General features: G+C 37.2%; 1 protein-coding gene across 1 annotated transcript; it reads left to right on the top strand.

Moving 5' to 3' along the window:
* The first annotated feature begins 8,522 nt into the window (after positions 1–8,522).
* MMP10 (matrix metallopeptidase 10) lies at positions 8,523–18,603 on the top strand. The gene is made up of 10 exons (XM_033207153.1): positions 8,523–8,624; positions 9,370–9,611; positions 9,754–9,902; positions 10,368–10,493; positions 12,344–12,508; positions 12,694–12,838; positions 13,795–13,928; positions 16,102–16,261; positions 16,976–17,079; positions 18,213–18,603. Exons 1-10 carry the CDS (start codon positions 8,523–8,525, stop codon positions 18,311–18,313), a joined length of 1,428 nt encoding a protein of 475 aa, XP_033063044.1. The 3' UTR covers positions 18,314–18,603.
* The last annotated feature ends 231 nt before the right edge of the window (positions 18,604–18,834 follow it).

Here is an 18,834-nt window from a genome sequence, read left to right as displayed (position 1 = left end):
TCTGTCCTTCTGTGGCGGTTGTAGAAGTATATCATGAGAGAGTTGCCACAAGACAGAACAAGCTGAATTGCTGGAAATAACTGCTTTAAATAGTTACACAAACCTCAGTAGACTTTGCTTAAGTAGGAAATCAAATTTTAGGCTGGCCATGGTGGTTCACACCTATAATCCTAGCATTTTGGGTGGCTGAAACAGGAGGATTGCTTGAGCCTGGAGTTTGAGACCAGCCTGGGCAACATAGTAAGGCTCCACCTCTACAAAAGAAATTTTGAAAATAGCTGGGTATAGTGGTACACACCTGTAGTCCCAGCTACTCAGAGGAGTCATAATCCCACCACTTTATTAGTCCATTCTCACATTGCTATACAGAATTACCTCAGACTGGGTAATTTATAAAGAAAAGAAGTTTAATTGGCTCATGGTTTCACACGCTGTACAGGGAGCATGGCTGGGGAGGCCTCAGGAAACATAATCATGACAGAAGGTGAAAGAGAAGCCTGCATGTCCTACATGGCTGGAGCAAGAGGAAGACAGAGAGCAGGGGGAAGTGCTACACACTTTCAAACAACCAGATCTTGTGAGAACTCACTCACTATCACAAGAACAGCAAAGGGGAAATCCACTCCCGTGATTCAATTACCTCCCACCAGGTCCCTCCTCCAACACTGAGGAATTACCATCTCGCACAAGATTTGCATAGGGACACAGAGACAAACCATATCACCACTGCACTCCAGCCTGGTCTACAGAGTGAGATTCTGTCTCTAAACATACATACAACTTTTATTTGCTAATATAATATTATCATGTTATATTAATAGTATTATTTGCTAAGTATAATACAAAATATAAGATTTTATATTTGGTGAATGCTGCATAATATAGTTTGTCAAGATAAGCACTAGTTTATGATGACTAATTTGGGAAGAAAGTTTATGCAGACAGGAGTCTTGCAAGTAGCTTTACATAGGCAGAAGCAAGCTCTGCAAAGGTAGAAGTAGTACCTCCCTCTTGCCAGAGGAGCAGAAACTACGCTTGCATGGAGAATTGATAAAGACCTCATTTGAGACAAAAACCTCACAAGATAATGCTTGCCCTCCTCCCAAATTGCTCTTCCCTCTGCTCATTATTTTCAGCAAATGACTAAGATCAGGTCTCAGCATAGCTCAGATCCTAGTCATGGTAGGAAATAGGCTACTAACCAAAAGACTTATTGGACCCGGGCATTAAGTATCATCAGAAATCAAGGAAACACATATGGGAGTAAATCTGAAAGGCATTGGATTAAGTTGGGGGATGTAAGGCTGGAGAGGAAAGAATTTATTGACATAGATACACACATTCTTGACTTGGTAATCAATTTTCTAGAAAGGAAACCAGGAGCTTGTCTAATACTCTGCTGACATGGATTCTCAAATCTTGGACACAATAATGTCCTATGGTATATGTGGTGGAGATGCCAGAATTTCTGTGGCATGATTTTGAGGAAGAAGGCAGAAGGCACAGAGAGATTTGAACCTTAAAATCAATCTATTACATGAGAGTGAAGAACTCTGTTGCCTGGGAAGGCCCAGAGGGCACGCCTTTCATTGACTTTCATCGAAGCCATAAGGACCACACTAGTGAGGGTACACACTGGTGTCTGAGAGATATCTGGTGGTAGCTGTTCTCTGTGGGGTGGGTTAAGAGTATGAGGTGTTTCTGGGGAACTGGCCTCTCTAGTATCATTAAAGATGATGGGATAGCAGAATGGAAAAAGTGCATACATACAGATGTATACGTATATACATGTACACACATACACATCCATGTACATATATACATATGTATGTATATATGCATACATAAATATCTCCATTTATATACATACATATACTATACATACATATACATATGTATATACAAATCATACTTGTCATATCATATGTATGTACAAATAATACAAAACATGCCTAATATGTATAGGTATCATATGTATACATAAATCATACAAAACATACATACATATATGTGTATATGTGTATGTGTGTGTATATATATGTATGTATATATATGGAGAGAGAAATCCTCCTTCGGGGGATCTAGTCTCTCTCTCTCACACACACATACACACACACACACACATATCTTAGTAACTGTGATGCCACTATATACCAAGGATCACATATATCTTTTAAATTATCCTCATAAAGGGAGATAAGGCCATCCACCAGGGTAACTGTGCACTGGGGAAGAACAGTACTCAGATTTTGCAAGGACAGTTGGATACCAGATCTGAACTGACCTGGTATCACAGGTCCCAAAATGGTATAATGGCCTTCCAGTTTAGAAAGGAGGCATATGAGGGAAAGTGATAAATAGAGTTCTGACTCAAGGTCATCTCACAGTGGGCCCAATGGGACCACAGACCATCTTGTGGTCGTTCCCTGACATCTGGAATAAGACCTTTATGGTAGGAAGCACCAATTAGAAGCCCCTGAAACTGCTCCTCCTGAACTCTGGCCAAAATAGTAAACCAAAAGCAGCAAAAAACCCATGTCACATCCTGGGAGGATTGCACGGACTGGTTACACCATCAGAGATTTAAAAGCAACAAGGAGGGTAATCATCTCACAACCTCATTCAATTAATCATTGGAGCCCTTGAATAAACCAAATACATCATGATGGTGGACTTACCTAGTGGGTGAGTCTTACCCACTAGGTGAGGACTTACCTAGTCACCTGGCAGGTGACTACTATTTCAGACAGTATTTATTTACTAGAGCAAATTAACACAGCCTCAGAAACATGATACAGAGTGATTCAAGAGGAGTGTTTAGAGATTTCCCCTATTGTCTTTGAGCCCAGAAATGCACTAGAAAGTAGGGGTTTGGCTTGTTTGGGTTTTGTTTGGCTCTAGCCTTCCAGTTTGAATCCTTTTGGAGAATTTAACCCCAAACACCACTCTAAGGGGAAGTTGTAGCTTTTTTCCAGACGTATCCCATGTGTCTTAAGGAGGAAGTGTTCTGGCCAATGAATTGCAGTGCAAAGTTGCAAGATCTGCTCTGCCACTCAACTCTTTGTGATCTTGACCATTCTGAATCTTCATTTCCTTTCTGTGGTAAAGGGAAAATAATACTAACTTCCAGGGTTGTGGTAAAGATAGAAGAGGTTAGATCACCTAGCACAGTGCCTGTCATGTTGAAAATATTCAACAAATGATAATTTCCCTTTTCCTTTGCATATTCCCCTAAAGCCAGAAATTTTCTTCAGTGCTTCTTTCCTCCCCAACGAGGCTCTTCCCACCAGAAAAGTCCACTGCACCAAGGAATCAACAGAGCAATTAACCTAACACATTGTTACTGTGTTTCCTACACATTGGAAATACAGTAACTACATTCATATAGCATTATTTTATGTGTTTAGGTATTGTTAAAATAATAATGGCCATTATAGGACACAATATAAAATTATGTTTTCTAATCTTCACAACACTGAAGTCATGAATCTGAGGTCTGTCTAACCCCTACTTTGATATTTTGCCTCCTTCGATTGATAGTATTTTCTATAGCAAGCATAAGTGACCTGCAATATTTGGCTAAACTATCAGAATAGAGAAAAAATGAACAAAAATTGAACAACAAACTGTGTTCCCATTGTGAAGCAGTCCAGTTGGAACTAAAAGCATGGGCAAGAGGTGAACTTTTCACTAGTTATGAGTCTGTGTAAAAACCAGTAATATCCAACAAAAGAAGAAGTTGCAAAATACTGAAGTCAGTGTCGCGTTGGGTCATGTTGACTCAACATTATATGTGTATGTGTACAACCTTAAAATCAGAGGTATTTGGGTGTTGAAAATTAGTAGCTAATCGGTTTTCCCAAAAATTGGATAAACTGGAAGTGAAAAGCCATTACGCATTTCTCAGTCAGTTACTGAAATTGCAATGGATTGTAGACCTGTGTTCTGTCTGGATCACATCCGTGCAGCACAGCCCAAGAGGAGCTGCAAGTGACAGAACAGGTAAACATAGATCAAATGAAGTAGCTGTATTAGCAGGATGATCAGAGAGTTGGGAGAAAAGAGGAGAAGCTAAGGAGATAAATTGAAGGCATGTTCAGTGGTGAGTTCAAGAATGAGAGATAAAGTGTCAAGACATAAAAGAAAAAAAGTCAGGGAAGAGCCAAAGTCCAAGCCAAGAGATTGTTTTAAAACTTTTATTATTACTATTATTTTAAACATATTTGGGAGGTACAAGTGCAGTTTTGTTACAGGGATATTTTGCACAGTGGTGAAGTCTGAGCTTTTAGTGCAACCATCACTGGAATAGAAGACATTGTGCCCCCATTAGATAATTTCTCATCCCTCTTTTCCCTCCCACACTCCCACCCCCACCAAGTGTCCAGTGTGTATTATTCCACACAGTATATCCATGTGTACACATCATTTAGCTCCCACTTGTGAATCAGAACATGTGGTATTTGACTTTCTGTTTCTAAATTATTTCACATAAATAATGGCCTTCACTTTCATCCATGTTACTGCTAAAGACATTATGTCATTCTTTTTTATGGCTGCATAGTATTCCAAACAGCATGTGAATTTCTCAAAGACCAAAAAAATAGAACTACCATTCAACCCAGCAATCCCACTACTGTGGGATATCTACCCAAAGGAAAAGAAACCATTATGTTGAAAGATACCTGCACTCATATGTTTATCACAGCACTATTCACAATAGCAAAGATATGGAATGAAGTCAAGAGGTTTCTGATAAATGTCCAAGTTGTAGTCTTGAAAGTTTTTTCTGGCAGTTCTGAATAATTTCTCCCCACTTGTTAGCTCTTGATCATGAGCTTGTTATTCAATTTTTCTAATCTCAACTTTGTTGGGTTGTTCTGAAGTTTAAAAATAACTCACATTTAAGAACTGGCATACAGTGGAAGCTCAATACTAGGGGTTTCACCTTTCTTTAAGTATGAGCTGTGTATGCTTCCTTGCCTGACCCTATACATACTTCAGTAGGTTTAACAAGTAATTAATTATTTAAAGACAAACATAGGACTCACTTGCTCCAGGTCATTAATTTCTTCCAAGTGTCATGGTTTAATGCAGGACAAGTTTACATACTGACATCGTTTCTGTGAGGCATGTGCTACCCTACAGGCTTCCAATTATAGTTGTAGCTAGTACTACAATGTAAACTTTGATTGTGTCATTACCACATAATAAAATCCATTAACAGAATGTGTCAACACTAATAAAGTTATGACTCAAGCGAAAATGGGCATCTCACAACTTGTCAAATTAGTGCCTAGGGGCATTGTCATAGATTTGTTGGGCCAACAAGCTTTGTCTGTTAAAGGTGTTGGAGTGAAATTAAAAGAGATTTGTTCCCCAGCATAAAGTATACATATTAACCCTGTGAGTGTGGTTACATCCACCCCATTTTATAGATGACAAAATAATGGCCTGAATTAATTATACACAGTCATGTGTGACTTAACAATGGGGGCGCATTCTAAGAAACAGGTCCTTAGGCAATTTCTCCATTGTGCAAACTCCATGGATTAAACTTACACAAACCTCTATGGTACAGCCTACTACATGCCTAGATTATATGGTATAGCCTTTTAAAAATTTTTTGGGGAAAGTGATCCTTCCATCTCAGCCTTTCAAGTAGCTGAGAGTTAGAGATGTCAGCCATCATGCCCAGCAAGCCTATTACTCCTAGGCTACAAACCTATACAGCATGAAATTCAACTGAATACTGGAGGCAATTGTAACATAATAATAAGTGTTAGTGTATCTACACATATTTTAACATAGATAAATACAATAAAAAGATGGTATTAAAGATAAAAAATGGTACAACTATATAGGGCACTAACCATGAATGAAGCTTGCCAAACTGGAATTTGCTCTCAGTGAGTCAGTGAATGAGTGGTGAGTGAATCTGTACACTATGTAGACTTTATGAACATTGTATACCTAGACTACACTAAATTTATAAAAATATTTTTCTTTCTTCAATATAAATTAACCTTAGCTTACTGTAACATTTTTACTTTATAAACTTTTTAATTTTAACAAACTTTTTGACCTTTTGTAATAACACTTATGTTAAAACACAAACATTTCAGAGGTGCAAAAATACTTCTTCTCAATATCCTTATTCTATAAGCTTTTCAGTATCTTTAATTTTTTTTTATTTTTTAAACTTTTTTGTTAAGAATGAAGACACAAAACACACATTAGCCCTGGTTTACACAGGATCAGGATCATCAATATCTCTGTTTTCCACCTTCACATCATGTTCCACTAGAAAGTCTTTCAGGGCAGTAACACTGACGCAGCTGTCATCTCCTATGGTAACAATGCCTGTATAGGGCACTAACCATGGAATACCTTCTGAAGGACCTGCCTGAAGCTGTTTTACAGGTAACTTTAAAAAAAAAAAAAAGAAGTACACTCTAAAATAAATGACAAAATGTATAGTAAATGCATAAACAGTCATTTATTACCATTATCAAGAATTATGTACTGTACACTATTGCATGTGCTAGACTTTTATATGGCAGCACAGTAGGCTTGTTTATACCAGCATCATCACAAACTCATGGGTAATGCATTGTACTCTGACATTATGATGGCTGCAATGACAATAGCTGATGGATGCTTATCAGCTCTGTATTAGTTTGTTCTTGCATTCCTATCAAAAATACCTGAGACTGGGTAACTTATAAAGAAAAGAGGTTTAATTGGCTCACAGTTCTGCAGGCTGTATAGGAACCATGGTGGCACCTGCTTCTGGGGGGCCTCAGGAAACTTACAATCATGGTGGAAGGCGAAAGAGGAGCCTGCACTTTACATGGCCAGAGCAGGAGGAAGAAAGAAAGGGGGGAGGTGCTACACACTTTTAAACAACCAGATCTCATGATAACTCACTCACTCACTGTCACAAGAACAGAATCGAAGGGATGGTGCTAAATGGGCACGAGAAATCCGCCCCCATGATCCAATCACCTCCCACCAGGCTTCACCTCCAACACTGGGGATGACAATTCGACATGAGATTTGGGCAGGGACACAGATCCAAACCATATCAAGCTCCATTATAATCATATGGGACCACCATCATATATGTGGTCCATTGTTGACTGAAACATTATGCAGTGCCTGACTGTTCTTGCTCAATGTCCGGCTGACTTCATTTGAGTCTGGTTATCAGTCCTTCTGCCTCTGATATTCAAGCCGATGTGCCCACACTGTAGAGCAAACTCTTTGGCAACAGTAAGCCACAAGTTGACTCGGCTGGCTCAGTGTACATCCCAGTTTCTCCCCAACTCTGGCTTGGAAGTCTCAGAGCCTCTTGGTTCCTGGAAGTCCCACCTGTCCAGGTTACCCTAAGTAGGGTGTGGATGGTGGGTGATACTGAAAAGACCATTCCTGCACACTTATTATTTTAATCTCTCATCACTTTGCAATTATATACTTCAGACATGGTAGAATTAATTTATCTTTAGCAAGAGATAAACATAGTTCTTTACTACAAGAATTTCAGGGTTCTTTATACTAGCAGGTTAATTTGACAAAACAGTTATTGCAGACTTACTGTGTTACTGTGTAAAAAGCATTTTATTTGACTAAGAAAACAAGAAAGAAAATACTATTTGTGGGTAGGGGTAGATCGTTATATATGTGAAAGAAATGGAGGATTTGAAATCTTTTCCCATTACAGATCTCAATCCACCTCCTCCTTTGTACCTTAAGAGGAGAAAGAAAGGATGAAAAGAATTTTTTAAAGCAAAGAAGAGGAGGAAGGTAGAAGGACCATTGTGGTCTAACATGCAATTTAAGTTTTTCCATTTAACAAGTTTTATGGAGCAGTTACTTTGAACATTATACACTGGGAAATGGAGAATGAGTGAACACCAAAGGTTCACTCTTTGGATTCTTTTCTCTACATGTTCCATGTCCTTCTCACAATACCCCTACTCCATGGCCAATAAATCCATCTGAAAATCAGTAATAGCTGTTGTAAACAAAGACTCAGTAAGTGAAATATTTGTTTTAATATCTTTGTAGATAGCAATTCCCACAGTTAGACCACAACTATATTTGGAATTTGTTTCCACTGACCTACTTAATTCTTACCTGCTTATATTTAAGTTTAAAACATAGTCTTATTAAAAGAAAATTGCACTGATTTTAAAATGTCTAAACATGGCATTTTACCAACCTTGTCAGTTCTCTTTAGGTAAATACACAGATATGAATTATTAGTCAATTCTTTCTTGTCTTTACAAACACAGAAATCATTTCCTGGGGATTAATCATTCTTTCCAGTTTAGAAGGTTGAAGGACAATACCAATGTAGGCTGTATCACCATTACATTAAAAGTTTGTGAACATTCAGACTTAAAAAACATATGCATGAATCATGCTGTTTGTGATCTAAGCATTGTCTCTGTATAAAAGAAAGGCCACTGGGGGTAGAGCTAGAAGCCCAGTAGACAGAGAAGATAAGGACAGTGAGAAAGATGCGTCTTGTATTCCTTGTGCTGTTGTGTCTGCCAGTCTGCTCTGCCTATCCTCTGAGTGGGGCAGCAAAACAGGAGGACTCCAACAGGGATCTTGCCCAGGTAATTAATGGTGGCATCTAATGCAACTACCGGCCAGCCCAAGTGTGTCTACTTGGTCTTCCAACACAAAGCAGGATGATTAGACTAGCGATCACTTTGTTAGAAAACTGTAGCGCCAGAGAATAATTAGCAGGCTGGAGGTGGAAATTATTTTTAAGTTAACAGAGAAGAAAAGAACGTTTCAGAAAGGGCATATATAAGGTTATAATAAAATAATAGCAGTATATTTGTGGCTAAGTGAAAAGAACACATGGAGAGTATATGAAACCCTTCTGGCTTTAGAATTTCTTTAGTTAAAATTATTGGGGAGGGGGAGCATGCTAAGTTTGATCTTTAAATCACAACAGGTAACAGTTTTTATATTTTTACTTGTCATATTTGGACAAAAGAGTTTACCTCACTTCAGTCTTAAACTAAGTCTATAATAACAATGTAAGTGGAAAAGGTTAGTATTCTAACTTTTCACAAAACTATGTTAAAGGAGGGTTTCTTTAAAAACAAACAAAAGTAATGCTAGACCTGAATTTCCAATCCCAAATTCCTTACTTGACTAGCAAACTAACACTGCAATAAAATTTAAAAATTTGTATGAAATTGGGAGTCTTAATGAAAAAAGTCAAATTAAATGTGTTATCGACTTTTGTTTTAAGAAACTAGAGGAAAATTAAGATGCATTATAAAAGTTGGGTAAGTGATAGAAAATCGTAAAAAAATGACCTAAAAATTATACTCATTATTCCATTAGCAATACCTAGAAAACTACTACAACCTCAAAACAGATGTGAAACAGTTTAGAAGAAAGGAGAGTAATCTCATTGTTAAAAAAATCCGACGAATGCAGAAGTTCCTTGGGTTGGCAGCGACAGGGAAGCTGGACTCTGACACTCTGGAGGTGATGCGCAAGCCCAGGTGTGGAGTTCCTGACGTTGGTCACTTCCACACCTTTCCTGGCATCCCGAAGTGGAGGAAAACCCACCTTACATACAGGTAATGGTTCAGAGTAGTTTTCACATAATATTGAAACTTTGTAAGTTACTTGTCATATTTGGATAAGTAACACAAAGTTTTCTTTAACAAGTTTTCATAATGGCAGGAGAAAATAATAGCCTCTTCAATTTTTCTCCTCCAGGATTGTGAATTATACACCAGATTTGCCAAGAGATGCTGTTGATTCTGCTGTTGAGAAAGCTGTGAAAGTCTGGGAAGAGGTGACTCCACTCACTTTCTCCAGGCTGTATGAAGGAGAAGCTGATATAATGATCTCTTTTGCAGTTAAAGGTAATCAAATAAAGCATCCATTTATCTGGTGTATTAGTCTGTTTAGACTGCTAGAGCAAGATACCTTGGACTGTGTAATTTATAAATAACAGAAACTTATTGCTCACAATCCTGGAGGCTGGGAAGTCCAAGATTAAGGTGTCAGCAGATTTCGTGTCTGATGAGAGCCTATTCTTCATAGATGGTACCTTCTGTGTCCTCACACAATAGAAAGGGCCAGGAGGTTCCCTCAAGCCTCTTTCATAAAGGCACTAATCTCATTCATGAGGGCAGAGCACCTATAACCTAATCACTTCCTAAAGACCTAACCTCTTAATACTATATCACAGTGAATATGGAGTTTCAACATATGAATTTGCAGCAGACACCAGCATTCAGACTATAGCATCTACTGTTGTTTTATTGGAACAGGGTAAAAATAAATTCTGAACACTTATATTTCCATTAATTTTTTTTCCCTATCAGAACATGGAGACTTTTACCCTTTTGATGGCTCAGGACGCAGCTTGGCTCATGCCTATCCACCTGGACCTGGGCTTTATGGAGATATCCACTTTGATGATGATGAAAAATGGACAGAAGATGCATCAGGTGGGTCGTAAACCTCTCAGGAACATTTCAGGAATAATGTCTAATCCTACCCAAAAATAATTGGATTATCTAGAATAAGCAATAAATGGAATATACTAGTAACTGAATTTTTTTATTGCCTGAGCTTTAAACAGAAGTACTGTTTGTTTCCATCATTATTGAAGAATTTTATAAAATGTCTGTATTTTCATGTTTGCCCCCACCAAGTACAATATTATAAAAGCCATTCAGACTTATCTCCACAACTCAGGATCTTGTGGGGTTTGAGGATCAGCATAATTAATGTTTTTCATCACTTTAATGACAGATGATTAGGGTAGAATGAATTCCATTAAATCAGTTTCAATCCTAAAATTTGCCCTTAGGTTTTCTTTCTTTCTTCTCATTGGCCTCCTTTTTACTTAAAAGTAGAGATCAGGAGAAAATGCCAGGAACTGAAAAAAAAACCTGTTAGGTCATCTTTGTAAATAAACATGTCACTATCTCTACCTTAGATGGGGTTTTTTCCCCCTAAATTGGCTTTGAAACACTTTACATCTAAACATAACGACAAAAATTAACTGTATGCTATTTAATTTTTAAAATGGCTTCTGAAGTTTAGAAACACACTGTTGAAACAATCACTATTTCTGAGAGTGCCTGGGATTTTTAATGTAAATGCAAAGAACATCTTTCCTGAGTACAAGACTCAGGAGGCTGAGGCAGGAGAATCGCTTGAACCTGGGAGATGGAGGCTGCAGTGAGCCGAGATTGCACCACTGTACTCCAACCTGGGCGACAGAGTGAGACTCTGTCTCACAAGACTGAAATTTGTGTTGCATGAAATGATTGCCTTTTATTTGAACAATTGTTCTTTTCTGCACAATTCTTGGAGCCTTGGTCAAATAATATCTACTACTAAATTCAGTAAAACTCTTTTTATAATATTTTTTAAAAAGCTGAATCTAGCTGTGCTTGTGCTGCAGAAAACTGTTATTGGGCATGTTTCTATTTTAAACTAAAGATTGCACACATCCAATGGCACTTATTACTGGGAAGATTTTTGACAACCAAAAATTATTTTATTCTGGCTGAGCACCAGTGGCTAATGCCTGTAATCCCAGCCTTTTGGGAGGCCAAGGTGAGTGAATCACTTGAGGCCAGGAGTTCGAGACTAGCCTAGCCAACATGGTGAAACCCTATCTCTACCAAAAATATAAAAATTAGCCGGGCATATTGGCACGTGCCTGTAATCTCAGCTACTCAGGTAGCTGAGGCATGGGAATCGCTTGAGCCCGTACTCCAGCCTGGGCGACAGAGTGAGACTGTCTCAAAAAAACAATTACTTGAGTATGATGAAGAGGAGGAAGAGCAAATCAGACTAAACTCCACAAGAAATAACTACAGTCTTGTGGCCTAAAAGTTTGAGGAGCAACGTAAATGTTATATGATTAATTTTAACAGAGGTTGCAACTGGCACATGTTCCTAAATTTGAACAATGACTTTTTACTTTTAGACAACGAAGAGTTATATTTATTGACATGCTATTAGTCTTGTCCTTTCAAAAAAAAATCTTTGGAAATAATGCTTCTCATCTGTCAATATAGGAAAAGTGTCTTAGTTTTCCTGACCAAGGAGGGATCTAGGGAGCGATATGTTGAAAAACTGTCTTACATATTGACTTAAAGTCAACCTTGAAAAACACATTAATTTCTATAAAGTATGGAATATGCCAATCAATGAACCAATTCACAAATACTGAAAAGACATTATGGTTTCAAGGATGGCCTGCACAGCTGGCATATGTTCTGTATGTGTATTTACTGAATAAACAGCTGGTGGATTCTGAACATCTATGGTTGTCATACAGGCACCAATTTATTCCTCGTTGCTGCTCATGAACTTGGCCACTCCCTGGGGCTCTTCCACTCAGCCAACACTGAAGCTTTGATGTACCCACTCTACAATTCATTCACAGAGCTGGTCCAGTTCCGCCTTTCACAAGATGATGTGAATGGCATTCAGTCTCTCTACGGTGAGTGACGCTGGAAAAATTAGGCATTGTAGCTCTACAATGATAGTCCTCAAGAAAGCTTTCCAATGTTACCTAAAGTATTTCTGATTTAGCTTGAAGCACTTCAAGAATGTTTGAAAGGTATACAAATTGACAGATGCATCACATTTTTTAAATGTTTGCATCCCCAAATCTGTCTCCTTTAGGACCTCCCCCTGCCTCTACTGAGGAACCCCTGGTGCCCACAATATCCGTCCCTTCAGGATCTGGGACGCCAGCCAAATGCGACCCTGCTTTGTCCTTCGATGCCATCAGCACTCTGAGGGGAGAATATCTGTTCTTTAAAGACAGGTCAGACCAGAAAATTATATTTTTCTCTCTATTCTTTTGATGTACAGTGCTTAGAAAGGAAAACAGAAATGTGATAGAGGTTTTTTTAAAAAAAAAACTTTTATTTTAGGTTCAGGGATCCATGTGCAGGTTTGTTACATAGGTAAATTCGTGTCATGGGGGTTTATTGTACAGATAATTTTGTCATCCCAGTGCTAAACCTAGTACCTAGTAGTTACTTTTTCTGCTTGACAGAGATTTTTTTAAATACAAAATTTTCTCTACATTTTAAAATCATTCAGATCTAGTTCTTGTTGAATTTTTAACATCCTGTTAGAATTGTCCAGGTCATTTTTTACACTTACAAGGGATGATTCTAGACTGTAAGCTTGATTAAGGCAGGGAATTATATCTGTTTTGTTCATTTTTTAAAATATAAATCATGGAACTTCTTCAGAAAGCACTGGTGAATCCTTAGAAACAGGGTGGAACCTTTCCCTTTGCTAAAAATTGCTACTACTTAAATTAATTACTTTTGGAAAAAAGTGATATATGCTTATGGCACAATATTTAAACACTACCAAAAGATACAGAGTTAAAAAATCTCTCTCCAGTCTTTGGCCTACAGTCCTCCAGCTATCTTCACATGTGCAACCACTGCTACCAATTTCCTTTAACTCTTTACAGAAATGCTCTATTCACATACAAGCATCAATACACACATAATATTTTTTAAAATATTAGGACATACTATACACACTGTTTATGGACTTTCAGAATGGAACCAAGCTAAATAATTTTATTGGAACTAGTCACAAGTCCTGCCATCAATTTTATTACCCTGAAATCACATGCAGGAGGATGGTTTAATATAGATTTCTATGAATGGGTGAATTAGCACGGATTTTTTTTTTTAAATACTTTTTTTCACATAGCTAAAGGAGAAAGACAATTGCAAGTACTTTTATGTATTACAGATATTTTTGGCGAAGATCCCACTGGAACTCTGAACCTGAATTTCATTTGATTTCTGCATTTTGGCCCTCTCTCCCGTCATATTTGGATGCTGCATATGAAGTTAATAGCAGGGATACTGTTTTTATTTTTAAAGGTGAGTACTATATAAGAATTTTCAACTTGCTGGAATAAATCCTATTGCAAAAATTTTATCGACATGAGTTTTCCCCATTATATTAAAGTTTAGATTACTGCAAGACCTTGTGCTAACACTTAAATAAAATTTGTACAAAGAACATTATAAACTTTATTTTAGGGACCTCTTAAGTAAATAGGTGGTATTCCATATTCATGGATAAATAATGCAATATAGTAAAAATGTCAATTTATCTATAGATACAAGACATTTTCATTTCAAATGCCAAAAGATTTTTCATGGAACTTGACAAATTAGTTTTACAATTTATACAGCAGAGCGAAGTCCAAGAATAGCCAGGATGCTCCTGGTGAACCCATCTTATTAGATAAGGAGAAAAGCCCTATGTTATAAAAATTTAATCAGTAAGATGTAGTATCAGTTCAGGGAGAGATAAATTAACTAATGGAGCTATTCAGGTATGGCAGCTTCTTTATCAGATTTTTAAACTACGGTTTCAATTTGTTTTATTAGTAATATGCTATTTGAGTTTCTATTACTTCCTGAGTCAGTTTTGTTAACATGTTTTTCTAAAAATTTGCCAATTTTGTCTGTTTTCAAATCCATCAGTAAAAAGTTTTTGGAAAATTATTTTGTTGTAATTTGAATTATTGCTGAAGTTTTGTTCTCTTTTTCATTCCCAATACTGAACCCTTTTGCCTTTCTCTTTTTTTCTCCATCAATCTCATAATATATGTGATAATGTTACTGATCTTTTCAAAAGACTGACTTTTGGCTTTATTTATTCTCTATATTATATTTTGATTTCCCATTTAACTCATTTCTGTTCATATCCTTATTGTTGCCTTAATTTTTGTTTACTTTTAATTGATCCTGTTATTATTGTTATAGCTTAAGTTTGATACTTACCTTATTAACTTGTAACTTTTTTCTTTTCTAATATAAGCATTTATACCTATAAATAACCATTTCTTCTTTTTTATTCAGCAAATTTTGATATGCAGTATTTTCATTTTGTTCCATTTTAATTCTTTAATTTCTCATTTTTATTTTTCCCCCAGACTTATAGGTGATATTGGAATATTTTTAAATGTCAAGCTTTATGAAGATTTTAAAAATGTTTATTTCTGGCAATCTCACTTTTGTGAAGATTAAATGAATGTGAAATTGCAATAGAAACTGTAAAAAATTATAACTCTAACATATTGTTATCCAGTAATATATCTCACATTTACGTGTCACTTGCACTGTGTCAGACACTATGCTCAGTAGTGGAGGTCAGGACTGAAAAGGGCTCATATTCTAGAAGCGGCAGCAGAGATGAAGCCATAGGCAGCCTACGTATGACAAGTGCTGGTACTGAGAGAAGGAAGGGTGCCATGGGAGCATCTGACTCATATCCGGGGCTCAGCAAAGATCCCTTAGAGGAGGTGATGTTAGGATGGGTCTTGAAGTTCTCTTTTGCTGTGCAGAGATTGGCTGGGTGTACAGGAAGTACAAAGGTCTTTAAGAAAGAAGAAATTGTTTTTGCCAAGTAAGAGCATATCTGGAACTGCTCAGACAGATACAAGTCATTCAGTTCAGACGAAGCAAGAGAGATAAACAGCAGATGGACATTTTAGATTAGTGAATCTGGCAGTAGTGTGAAGAAGGAATTCAGGCTTAGGGTCCTGGAGAGTGATGTAACAAAGTAAAGGCAGAGAGATGGATGGGATTTTATTGTCCTAACTCACTAGAATTTGAATGAATTCCAGTAGTGTTCAGAAGAAGCACAGATTTGAATTGGTGACTGTGAAATATCCCAAAGGAAGGGTACAATAAGCAATGATCTATTGGTATGAAACTTAAGAGAGAGAAGTCTAGGTGAGAAATTCAGGTTAAAAAGTCACCAGCAATTATAAGAAATAACTAAAACTGATCTATAAATAAACTATAACTTATAGATACAAATATATAAGCCACAGAAAGGGCAATGAATCAGAGTTATCTACTCATTTATTCATTCTTTCACTCACTCATTCAGGAAGTATTTATTAAAGACTGGCTGTGAACTGGTCATTATTAGGTTGGAATTAAAACCAAGACTTCCTCTTTACCACAACAATGCACTATAATCATTTTTAAAATCAATGGCTTCATGTAAAATTTATTGGATTTATTTTTTCAACAGGAAATGAGTTCTGGGCCATCAGAGGAAATGAGGTACAAGCAGGTTACCCAAGAGGTATCCATACCCTGGATTTTCCTCCAACCATAAGGAAAATTGATGCAGCTGTTTCTGACAAGGAAAAGAAGAAAACATACTTCTTTGTAGAGGACAAATACTGGAGGTGAGATGCAAGAGAAATGACTTTCTATGAAGCCTGATTAAGAAAATTAGTTTCTTTCTTTCAGGATGTTTCCCTACCCCCACGCTCTAATTTTCTCTAACTTCAAAATTTATGATTATGAGGAAGACAGCTTATTGTTCTAATTCCTGGATACAAAGGGCTCTCAGAGCGGTGATCACTGGGCCATATACTCAGACACCAAAAGACATCAAGAGAGGCCAGCTGAGGTCCAAAGACATTCCCTTCTTATCCCGTTTCCAGTCATCATGTGGCTGCCATAGGAAGCCCAGGTGTGGCAGGCTTTGGAGACAAGATCTACAGGGTCCCAGTGTGACTGAGAACCAGAGGTTTATTTTTAGCTAAGTGATTTAATTCATTTTGCATATTATATCTACACAGTCTTTATGTATTTGTGGTAGACGCATAGAAATTTGGGTTCTGTGTGTCCAGGCTTAGAAAATTTACCTCAGACATACATTTTACCTCTGTAAAATGACAGAATGTTCCTGTTTCTGGGAAAATATTGTTTTATGTTAAACTTGTAAGCCCAGGAAAGTAACCTATTCTTGTAGCTCTAAAAATGTTTAACACTTTTTTACACAACTTAAAAAGTTTGTCTAGGATTCCACACTGGAAAATTAACATCACATTATACTATTGTGTGTAATGGGACTACTACACAACATTGAACTGTATTTCTTTCATTTGGCTTAGATTTGATGAAAATAGCCAGTCCATGGAGCAAGGCTTCCCTAGACTAATAGCTGATGACTTTCCAGGAGTTGAGCCTAAGGTCGATGCGGTATTACAGGCATTTGGTAAGAAGACCCTTATTTCATTGTCAGTGCAGGAATCTCCAGGCATTTTTATGATTTCAAAATGATGTGCAGAATCAAAGCAGTTTTTAAATCATTCAGTCTGATATCTTTTTTACTCCAAATTCCTGAAAATCTTAACTTTCCAATTTATGCAAAGTGGGTTTAAATGGTGTGTATGTGTGTGTGTGTGTCTGTGTGTGTGTGTGTGTGTGTGTGTTTCCTGAATGACTTCCAGGTCTCTGTTTCATACCTGCACATAAAATCAAAGGGTACTTTCTCACACAGAAGCCATGATCTGTCAGGTCACTGTGTTGGTATAAAAATACAATCTGTGTGAGTCAAGTTTACTAATGGCTGGTTGTCATTCTATTCTATCCCATCCTGTGGTCCCTTTTCTTCTGTCCCATCCCAGGGGAGCCTTGTCTGGGTTTCTGTTGCAGTCTGCAATTTCCTACATTAGTCATTTGTAAAAAAATAGTAGCCCTCCCATATGCTCAAAATAGGTAAAATGTGATTCATGGTAATGGGTAAATAGGAAAGCAAAACTTGTTCTTGATTACTCTGAAGGAACTTTGGAGGGAGCTGCCAGTGCTTGACAATCCAGTGCTCATGAGGCTGATGATCTTGTTACTAAAATGACTTAACCATGATGGATGCAAAGCAGGAAATGGACCTCTGGCTCATTTATCATTTGTCTGATTCTCTTGGGTCTAGTTGTCTCCTAAGCTGTAATTTAGGACCTAGCAGAAGAGAATAGGTTGGACAGAAAGGAAAACAAGATTTTAAAATATTATAGAATGTTATATATTTAGAACCAGTATAACATAATGTTTTAGAGCACTTCTTTTGGAGTCAGATGAGATGGAGTCCTCCCTCCATCCTTCCTTACAGATGCTACCTTGTTAAAATTACAAAACCGTCCTAATTTTTAGTTTTGTTCTCATTAATAACACATTACACTTTTTTGTAAGGGTAATTGAGCTAAACATGTAAAGCACTTAGCTCACTGCCTGGCATAGAGTAATCACTTAATAAATGCCATCCATTATTAACTTGTACTTAATCTAAGTTACATATGTTGCAAAATGACATATTTGAAGATGTCTCATCATTTTTCTGCTCTATATTTACAGGATTTTTCTATTTCTTCAGTGGATCATCACAGTTTGAGTTTGACCCCAATGCCAGGATGGTGACACACATACTGAAGAGTAACAGCTGGTTACATTGCTAGACAAGATGGGGGAAGACTGATATGGGTGTTTTAAATAAATCTAATAATTATTCATCTAATGTATTATGAGCCAAAATGATTAATTTTCCCTGCATGTTCTATGGTTAAAGAAGAGGAGCCTTGCAGACATCTGCATGTGTCATGAAGAATGTTTCTGGAGTGCTTCATTTGCTTTTGAATTACATTCAACAGAATTAAGAAATACTCATGTGCAATAGCTGAGAGGATGTATTTCCATAGATGTTTTATTACTTCTTCAATAAAAAGTTTTATTTTGGGCCTGTTCCTTACTTTCTAGAACAATTCATGTTCAATACCCTGACCACACTGGGGACTGGTTATTTGACAGATACTCTGCCAGTGGATGTGGTAGGATCACACACTCATAAAGGAGCCATGTGGCTGTCACATACCCTCTCCTATTCTCTGCACCAACAGGATCTTTCTTTGTCATCTCACAGATATTGTAAGTGTTCCTTACACACCTAACAAAGAAGGTAAATCAACAGTTGTCCTGTATC

This window comes from Trachypithecus francoisi, unplaced genomic scaffold (assembly GCF_009764315.1).
Source record: "Trachypithecus francoisi isolate TF-2019V2 unplaced genomic scaffold, Tfra_2.0 Lachesis_group8, whole genome shotgun sequence".
Lineage (NCBI taxonomy): Eukaryota > Metazoa > Chordata > Mammalia > Primates > Cercopithecidae > Trachypithecus > Trachypithecus francoisi.
This window is presented reverse-complemented; position numbering and strand designations above follow the sequence as displayed.